Raw genomic sequence first — 10,429 nt, forward strand, 5'->3', positions numbered from 1 at the left:
TTACGGGTACATTTAATCTCTTAACAAAACCATATATAATCACACATCATATTTGACAGTAAAGCCAATGTTAATAGGTCATTTTCTCCAAATAGCTATGTTCATATCCTTTCCAAGGCCCTCAAATACAACTTCTTGTTTTCTGTGATCTCAGTGATAATCTCCACAGAATCTCTCAATTTCCCTTTCAAAGAAGTTCCTTTTTAGACCTTTCCTCCCAGCAGGGACACCGATCAGAATTCAGACCTGCTCAAAAAAGCAAAAAATGACACAGAGACAAAGGGACACAAACACAGGGACACAGTGACACAAGGACACAATGACAAACACAGGGGCACAGTGACAAAGGGACACAAACACAGGGACGCAGTGACACAAGGACACAATGACAAACACAGGGGCACCGACACAGGGACACAATGACACAGAAACACAGGGTCATAGACACAGGGACACTGACACAGTGACACAGGGGCACCGACACAGGGACACAAACACAGAGACACAATGACACAGAAACACAGGGTCACAGACACACAGTGACACAAAGACACAGAAACACAGGGTCACAGACACAGGGACACAGTGACACAGAGGCACAGACACAGGTACATGGGGCACTGACACAGGGGCACAGTGACACAATGACACAGAGACACACAAACACACAAAGACAGAGACACAGAGATACAGTGTACGAGAGGCAATCGAATGACTGGAAAACTTACACATTTCATTTAAAAATATGCTCTGAGGCTGCAGGAGAGAGCAGATTTATGTATAAACCCAAATAACCAAAGGCACACTGGGAAATGACTCCATTCTCTTCATGTCTTGTGCATCTTTATTGAAAAATATACATTTTGTAAAATTTCCAAGATTCAAATCTGCTTTAGACAGCGTGAACACAGAAGCTGTTATTTCAATACGTCAAAACCCAACTCTGTTACATCTCCGTTTAGCATGTTTGTAACGATACAAGAAAGGGACAAATGATTTAAACGAAATATTTAAAAAATACAGCAGCAGCCCATTTCTAAGTGCTATGTTTGAATACTAAACTCATATCTGTGTGAAATGCAAGCACTTGGTATAGCACACCCAGGATACATGGTTGTGATACACTTCATAAAAAAGAAATATAAATACAGATTACACTGAGCTATGGAGGGTCTGCAATGCATCATAAATGACACCTCCTAAAGATAATGTCTGTTAGCTAACCAAAAACAAGTGATGTAAACAAAAAACCACCAAAAATTAAGGGCTAGGTGAGGGACCCACCCTGTTCCTAGGGAATGGGGGGGCATGTCGGTTTTAGTTGTTATTCAGTACTAAATTGATCGATTAAGGCAACTGGTTTCACAGTAAAGTCACGTCACCTAGTGACCTAGTGTCTCATGTCTGAACCGTTTGTTGGGGGATAGGGAGGGCAGGTAAATTGGGAAAAACAGAACCAGCAGACTGACCCAGTACCCTTCCAGGACCAGGGCTGGAGTTTTGAAACATCAAAACTTAACAATTTTGATCAAAATTTTCAGGACTGTTCACTTGTATAAAAACGTATAAGTGAACAGTCCTCAGCCCTCACGTTCAGGCCCACCCTGTGCCCTCCCACTGCCCACTTGGGAGGGTTTCACTGCACAAAGCCACCATCGTCTAGCAGGGCTGCGCAGTGTCTGATCAACCGGCTATTCTTAAACAAAGCTATGCAAATGCAGCGGCAACTGGGGAGCGCTAGCCAATCAGCACTAGCATAGCCTGTGAGACTCCTAGCCAATCAGCACTAGCATAGCCTGTGAGACTCATAGCCAATCAGCACTAGCATAGCTTGTGAGACTCACAGCCAATCAGCACTAGCATAGCCTGTGAGACTCCTAGCCAGTCAGCACTAGCATAGCCTGTGAGACTCCTAGCCAATCAGCACCAGAATAGCCTGTGAGGCTCCTAGCCAATCAGCACTAGCATAGCCTGTGAGACTCCTAGCCAATCAGCACTAGCATAGCCTGTGAGACTCCAAACCAATCAGCACTAGCACAGTTTGTGAGACTCATAGCCAATCAGTGCTAGCATAGCCTGTGAGACTCCTAGCCAATCAGCACTAGCATAGCCTGTGAGACTTCTATCCAATCAGCACTAACATAGCCTGTGAGACTCCTAGCCAATCAGCACTAGAATAGCCTGTGAGGCTCCTAACCAATCAGCACTAGAATAGCCTGTGAGACTCCTAGCCAATCACCGCTAGCATAGCCTGTGAGACTCCTAGCCAATCAGTGCTAGCATAGCCTGTGAGACTCATAGCCAATCAGCACTAGCATAGCCTGTGAGACTCCTAGCCAATCAGGGCTAGCATAGCCTGTGAGACTCATAGCCAATCAGCACTAGCATAGCCTGTGAGACTCCTAGCCAATCAGGGCTAGCATAGCCTGTGAGACTCCTAGCCAATCAGCACTAGCATAGCCTGTGAGACTCCAAACCAATCAGCACTAGCACAGTTTGTGAGACTCATAGCCAATCAGTGCTAGCATAGCCTGTGAGACTCCTAGCCAATCAGCGCTAGCATAGCCTGTGAGACTCCTAGACAATCAGCGCTAGCATAGCCTGTGAGACTCCTAGACAATCAGCGCTAGCATAGCCTGTGAGACTCCTAGCCAATCAGCGCTAGCATAGCCTGTGAGACTCCTAGCCAATCAGCACTAGTGTATATAGGTGGCAAGGGTTTAGTCTGAAAGACTGTGTAAATTATTGCACTAAAAAAGGTGCTTTAGCTGGGTACGCCACTCTGGAGCCCAGAAAGATGTGTGCTTAAAGAATAAAGCCAGACACACGGCCGTCTGGTCATAGTTTTGCAACCTCTCAAACCATATCATCTGCTCGACTGATCATAACTATGAACAGCCTCTCTTGGGGAAAGATTATACAGTGCCATGTTCAGCATTTCAGCAGGCAAAGAGCTGTTAACATCAAATTAGGGATCATAGCACTGCTCCTTCTCTTGTAGGATCAAAGTCCCATAACACCCTTGATTATCCCCAGTCATAATGTACAGACGGTCTACCTGAGCAGAAGAATCGAGTTTCCCTTTAGTCACACTATACCGTCATTGCATTTCCTCCAATGAACAGGCCTCTTAATTGCTGCGGCTCCCTTTGGGTGACTGTGGGCCACGGAGATTTGAAACACTAAAAAAAATGCGACCTGAACTCTGCCTTTTCATACAAAAGATAAAATCAATAATTCAAGCCCCAGGTACACCTTTACATTTAGCCCACATCATCAGTGTCTGTTAGACACACAGAACTGTGGGGCTGAAGAGCCAGTGTTTTCTTTTCAGTAAGAAGCAGAAAAGAATTTTCTGCCTTCATCCATTCCTACAACTATAAGCGTATTTAACTTAGCAGTTGCACAGCAATTAAGACAGTGGTGTGTCCTAAGACCTTCCTACAAGCCCTGTGTAAAATAAAAACAGGAATTCCCTCATGGACATCCGAGTCTGGTATAAATTTAGATGTGGGTTTTATGTGCTGTCACCTTTGACCCTGAGCTTGGGGTCCCCCTCACTGTCCTCCAGGACCTCCTTGATCAGGTACTCTTTCAGGCTGGGCTGGTTGCCCGTGTCCACCCCAGAGTCCTGGATCTCCAGCAACAGTGCCTCCCACCGCCGCTTGTCCTTGGAGATCTTCCAGGACAGCCGCACGTTGGCCTGCAGCAGGGGGACGAGGAGCGGGTGCAGGTTCTGCTGCTGCAGGGCATGCTGGGAAGGGGCCAGGTCCTGCAGGGCGCGGTCGCAGTGCTCCTGGGCCTCGCCCAGCTGGTCCAGCTCCTGGAAGCAGGCCACCAGGCCCAGCAGGGTGAAGAGCCAGTGAGCTCGCTGCTGGTGCTGCGCCTGGCAGCCCAGCTTCTCCTGCAGCCTCAGCGCATTCAGGAAGAAGCCCAGCGCCTCCTGGTAGCGCCCGCCGCGCAGCAGCACCTGCCCCGCCCGCAGGTCGCCCAGGTAGAAGAACTCCAGGAAGGTGGGCGAGTGGCAGAGCTCGGCGAGGGAGAGCAGGTGGGACAGGTACTGCTCGAAGGCCCGGCTGCGCTTGGCAATGGTCTCCGCCGCAAAGTTCCTCCGCAGCTTCTTGCGGGGGAAGCACACGCCCTCCATCTCGTCCCCGTGGCGACGGCGCAGCCGGGCGTGGAGACGCTCAAAGTCGGTGTAGCGTCGTGTGATGAGCGCAGGGCTCCGGTCAAACATCCCTGACTGGATCACATGGATAGTATAGAGCTGCAGGAAAAAGTAAAGATCTACTGTAGGTACTGTGCAAAGGCATGCACAAACAGCAGGAGCATGGTAAGCTCAAATGCATGCACAAACAGGAGAATAGTAAGCTCAAATGCATGCACAAACAGCAGGAGCATAGTAAGCTAAATGCATGCACAAACAGCAGGAGCATTGTAAGCTAAATGCATGCACAAACAGCAGGAGCATTGTAAGCTAAATGCATGCACAAACAGCAGGAGCATTGTAAGCTAAATGCATGCACAAACAGCAGGAGCATTGTAAGCTAAATGCATGCACAAACGGCAGGAGCATTGTAAGCTAAATGCATGCACAAACAGCAGGAGCATTGTAAGCTAAATGCATGCACAAAAAGCAGGAGCATTGTAAGCTAAATGCATGCACAAAACAGCAGGCGCTGGGTAAACTCAAATTCAATCAGTGAAATTTTATTCAACCTGCTCATACCCACCACATATTTGGAGGAACCGTCCTGGACTACACTTGCATCGGTGACCTCAAAGAGCAGCTTCACTGGAATGCTGCGGGACTGCGAGCTGCGCCAGCTCTCTCGCATTTGAGAGGTGAGCAGGGTGACACCCCCAGGAGGAAGGGCCACTGGACTGCCCTCTGCAGAAACCAAAACACACAACCAGACACTACTTCAACGCTGAAAATGAAACACTAACAAACTTTATGACAAAAAAAGCAGTGCATTCCACATATTTCATACATCTTTTCAAAAGCACAACCAGGACCAAAGGCAAGAATCAGGAACTCCAGTCCTGAAGGGCCACAGTGTCTGTGGGTTTTTGTAACTGAGTAACAAATTTAAACCTTGGAAACAAGGTGTGTAGTGGAGTGCTAGAACGCACCACAAACAAGATACGCTGGCCCTCTATTGTTTTAGTTAGAGATCCTTGATCTGAACCAAATAGCAGATTTGGCAAAGGAACATTTTCAAAAAGAGACTGACCATCACACGCACTCAACTTAAAGTCCCTGGAGTAAAAGATACCTGTGCTGCAGGACCCGTTCTCAATGGACTCTGCCAGAAAGTCTGAGTCACTGTCCGGACCGGAGGCCTCTCCGGTGTCCTCGGAGTCCAGGGTCCGCTCGCCCTCGAAGCTGAGCGTGCCGCTGAGGCGCGCGGAGACGCACTCCGTGTCGTCCTCCAGCTCCGAGCTCTCGGGGAACTCCTCCGCCCCCCCGGGCTCCGCCGAGGCCCCTTCCTTAAACAGGGAACGGCGCAGTCTGTCCAGGAGCTTAGACGCCATCCCACCGGCGCACCACTGAAAATACACAACATTTACACCGGCGCACCACTGAAAATACACAACATTTACACCGGCGCACCGCTGAAAATACACAACATTTACACCGGCGCACCACTGAAAATACACAACATTTATACCGGCGCACCACTGAAAATACACAACATTTACACCGGCGCACCACTGAAAATACACAACATTTACACCGGCGCACCACTGAAAATACACAACATTTACACCGGCGCACCACTGAAAATACACAACATTTACACCGGCGCACCACTGAAAATACACAACATTTACACCGGCGCACCACTGAAAATACACAACATTTACACCGGCGCACCACTGAAAATACACAACATTTACATCGGCGCACCACTGAAAATACACAACATTTACACCGGCGCACCACTGAAAATACACAACATTTACACCGGCAAACCACTGAAAATACACAAAATTTACACCTGCGCACCACTGAAAATACACAACATTTACACCTGCGCACCACTGAAAATACACAACATTTATACCTGTGCACCACTGAAAATACACAAAATTTACACCTGTGCACCACTGAAAATACACAAAATTTACAACTATGCACCACTGAAAATACACAACATCTACACCAACGCACCACTGAAAAAGCACAACATCTACACCTGCACACCACTGAAAATACACAACATCTACACCTGCACACCACTGAAAATACACAACATCTACACCAGTGCACTACTGAAAAAGCACAACATCTACACCTGGGCACTACTGAAAAAGCACAACATCTACACCTGCACACCACTGAAAAAACTGTATTACAACATGACACCTGACTGGTGTGCCATGGACAAAACAACATTTAATTCAGCGTTTTGACCTTCCTTGCACAGACAACACAACATACACAAAATTTGCAGGAGGCTGGGCTGAAGTTGGAGAAAAGTAAAAACTTAAAATATTTAGGGGTTTCCAGTGTTCTTTTCTTGAAAATAAAACCCATTATAAATCAAATAAGGCACTACAAATGCTAGTAGCATCCAACAAGAGCTTAGGATTAATTTTCTGAGTGTGGCCCCTTTCTCATGAAGGCTGCCCTTCCTTGTACACAACAAAAATATATTTGTGGAGATCCAATACATTGGGTATCTTCATTTGTCTTTTTGAGTGACAATGGAAAGCTGTTCTAGTAATATTTAAATCATCTGACTAAATATACCAACAATATGAAGACATAACTCTGACTCATTTGTGAAATAAGAAACTTGGCCTACTTTAAATGTACAACATATTGTCATCGGTAACAATGCAATACTGAAAAATATATGGAAATGCGTTAAAAAATATACCAGTTGTTGCCACTTTGGTGGCAACAACTGGTATATTATGGGATACATTTGCTATAAATTCAAATATGCAGGGACGTATTTAAATTCAATCAACATTAAGTAAAAGAATGGTGCTCCCAGACTTGTCTTCAACTTTCCAAAGTTCTCGCATGTCACTCCCCTGCTGAGGTCACTCCAATGGCTGCTGGTCGCTGCCAGGGTCTGGTTCTGACTCTGGCCCACACTGCAGCCAACAGGACAGCTCCCTCCTACCTACATAACTCAACTTCACACGCCAGCACGAGCACTCAGCTCTGCTGCAGCAGGGCGGCTTGCACTTCTGCCATCTGGGAGAATGGTTCTTGTCCCGACCACAAGAGATTCTCCACCATAGCCCCCCAGTGGCGGAACACCCTCCCCATTCCTCTGTGGACCACTCGGTCCCTTCCCATTTCCCACTGTGCTCTGAAGAATACGCATATCTTCAGGCTGTACCTACATTAACTCCATCAGCACTCTGCAGGGTATTCCCAATGTAGGATCGCTCTTATCCCATGTATCTGTCTTGATCCTCTACCACTTTCATGTTGCACTGGAATCTTCATCCAGCACGTATTTATTGCACTGATCGTTTTCTTGATGTTGTAGGTCTATCATATCTTGTCATCGTCCCTCATTCTAGTTTGACTTGTCATATCTTTCTCTCCTAGCCTATGCTTACTATGTGAACTGGACTAGATGTTCATGGTTATGGATAACTGTTACATAATAAGTACTGTAGCTTATCGAACCGGTGTTTTGTAGTTGTCCAATGACATTCGGTATGCACTTATTGTTAGTCGCTTTAGATAAAAGCGTCTGCCAAATAAACGTAATGTAAACTGACAATTGGCAAATACTGGAAAATACAATCTATTTCCATATATTTTTCAATATTATGTATATTTTGTTGCCCGAAGTTAAATCAAGCTCAAAACCCACTGGGTAGTTATAAAGACAGACCATATGATACTTTTCCAAACTAAAAAACATGCAATAAACAGTAGTTAAGTCCTTATCCATCTCACTAGTTAGTCGTCAGAAACGACCACGATACGGTGGAATGACTTGTATTTATTATTTTATTCATTATACCTTTTATGTATTGATACCACTAAAGAGACGGGAGTTTTGTGTAAATAAAGGTTCAGATAATGCCACTGTGCTCATCATGTCAATGCCTTGTTTGAGCTTTGGGAGCGGCAGACTCGCAGGACACTTTACCCGATTGTCTGCACAGGCACTTTATCCGGGATTCAACATGTCTAATCCCCTGAAAACATCCCGGAAGCCCGTCAACAGAGTAGCCTGTCTGTTATTACTCTACACTACCAGGACGCTTCTGTTCGTCCAGTAGCCATCTGTGTGCCATGTCCTTTTGCTGGGTCTGTCCGACACGGGTACAGCCGCTTAGACAAACTACATTTGCAGAATGTAGCTTGCAAGCTTCCCGTGCCTACTCCGCTAACTTCTGCACACGGGCTTATAACCAGTCTGTTGGAATGCTTATCCAGTACGACGCGGTCTACAAGAAAATCAATTTATTAAAAGGCTCTGCACATCTTTTTTTAAATAGCTAGCGACGTCGCAACCACCGATTTAGATAGCTGCTGGCTATATGACCTCAGCGACAGACCAATAAACAAAATAACTTAGAAGCCATTTGTGAAAACTTTCTACGTAAGCTCTAGCTTACAATGTAAAGTATTTGTATAGTTAAATAACTCATGAAACTTAAGCTATAGCATACCCTCAAATAACACATCGATAAACTACAACCAGCTATATCAGCAGATGCAAATGGCTGCAACAGCCCGTGTTTTCCAGTTTAGTGTGGACATCCGAACAGATCAGCGTTAGACACCTGAAGCCACCGTAGGCATTGGCAAGACAAAATCTCAGGTGTGACCCCTTAAACAACAGCAATATAGCGTAAATAAACTGAACTTACTCGTACGATGGATAACGAGTTATTTAGCGCAGGCGGTTCGCAAACTGTTTCGGGTGTTAGGCTACTCCAAACTAACTTTCAGCTGTCGGGAATAGGGGTTGGATTTCTGTGAAGGAGCAGTCAGTTTTACCGTAATTATTATAATTGATAGTTTGTCTCAGCCTTTGACATTTGTTTGCACAAAGGAAGTTTACCATTGAACTAAAACACACACACATACACACACACACACAAGAATATTGCCGAAGTAATGTATCAGTCACAACATATTTCTGAACAGTACTTGGTAATTCCTCGTGACTGCAAGTGCTGCTTTCTTGGAAATCCTAGCTAGTTGGTAAATTACAAGCTAGCTTGGTGAACGCAGACGTCATGTTAGCGTTCTAGAAACCTATTGGGAAACCAAAAACACGCCACTGACAAACCTTCTCTGTCATTCTTTGTGTGTGTGTATGTGTGTGTGTGTGTGGCGTGTAAGTGCCATCTAACTGACTGTGGTCACGCCATCTGCACAAAAGCCCGCTCAAGCATTCTGCGCTTAAAGTTTAACTGCGCTACCTACATTACTCTTTACGGTAACCCGGTTGTGACGCAAATATAATACATCAGATAAAGTTATTACTTGAAATTACTCAAAAAGCAAAAAAAAATAAAATAAAATAACTTCAAAATTGGGTGCTCGAATTATTATTTTTCTTTTTTTCTTTTATAAAACTCGTTAGATTCTTGACGTCCTACTTCCCATGTATTCATGCAAAGATGAGTGTGTTTTTACTGTAGGAATTTGGAATTATGGGATGGCAAAATCCTCCAAAATGGCCATTCAATTCAATACATGCCACTTATTACAATTCAATATAATAATGACATCAAACAGTTTTCTGCAAAGTCCAGTACATTCATGAAGAAAACTTTCCCAGGTATTCATACAATGGATTCCCTGCATTTTTACTGTAAGAATTTGGAAATATGGGATGGCAAAGTCCTCCAAAATGGCTATTCAATTAAATACATGCCACAAACCATTTTCTGCAAACTCCATGACTTTATTTACATTACATTACGTAACACAAATTTAGCAGATGCTAAAAAACAACAAAACTGATGGTGCAGTTATTAAAGTCATATATCGATTAATTGATTATCTAACCCGCTTATTCCAGGTCAGGGGTGTTGGAGCCCATCCCATCATGCACTGAGCGAGAGGCAGGGATGGACAGGTCACCAATCCACTGCAGGGCACACACACCATGCACTCACACGTTCATAATTATGGGCAATTATTTTGGCTCTCCAGTTAAGCTGACCTGCATGTCTTTGGACTGTGGGAGGAAACCGGAGTACCCAGAGGAAACCCACAGAAAGCCCCAGCCAGGATTTGAACACAGAACCTTCTTGCTGTGCGGAAACAGTGTGCCACCCCTTAAAGTCATATAAATTAGTTAAAACGTGTTCGCTTTTCTTCAAGGGGCTGTTTATATAATTATTGAACTCAGAACTCAAGATACTGCATGTTGCATATGCTTTCCATGAGCAATTGCAGTAATAATTTAATTACACAGTATATCGC

At 45.0% G+C, this 10,429-nt stretch overlaps 1 protein-coding gene across 1 annotated transcript; it reads right to left on the reverse strand.

Annotated features, from left to right (window-relative positions):
- Positions 1 to 813: 813 nt before the first annotated feature.
- Positions 814 to 9,001, reverse strand: snx21 (sorting nexin family member 21). The gene is made up of 4 exons (XM_035383196.1): positions 8,860 to 9,001; positions 5,280 to 5,553; positions 4,734 to 4,891; positions 814 to 4,267 (listed from the first exon to the last, which is right to left on the reverse strand). The coding sequence occupies exons 2-4, from the start codon at positions 5,536 to 5,538 to the stop codon at positions 3,518 to 3,520; spliced, it is 1,167 nt and encodes a 388-aa protein (XP_035239087.1). The 5' UTR covers positions 5,539 to 5,553; positions 8,860 to 9,001; the 3' UTR covers positions 814 to 3,517.
- Between the last annotated feature and the right edge of the window lie 1,428 nt (positions 9,002 to 10,429).

Source organism: Anguilla anguilla, chromosome 11, assembly GCF_013347855.1.
Source record: "Anguilla anguilla isolate fAngAng1 chromosome 11, fAngAng1.pri, whole genome shotgun sequence".
NCBI lineage: Eukaryota > Metazoa > Chordata > Actinopteri > Anguilliformes > Anguillidae > Anguilla > Anguilla anguilla.

Excerpts from the sequence above, each read along its gene's own strand:
- snx21 (XM_035383196.1), bottom strand. The coding sequence starts at position 5,538 with ATGGCGTCTAAGCTCCTGGACAGACTGCGCCGTTCCCTGTTTAAGGAA. Across the intron at positions 4,892-5,279 it reads GAACGGGTCCTGCAGCACAG|AGGGCAGTCCAGTGGCCCTT; the intron begins GTATCTTTTACT and ends TGGTTTCTGCAG. Across the intron at positions 4,268-4,733 it reads ACGGTTCCTCCAAATATGTG|CTCTATACTATCCATGTGAT; the intron begins GTGGGTATGAGC and ends TTTTTCCTGCAG.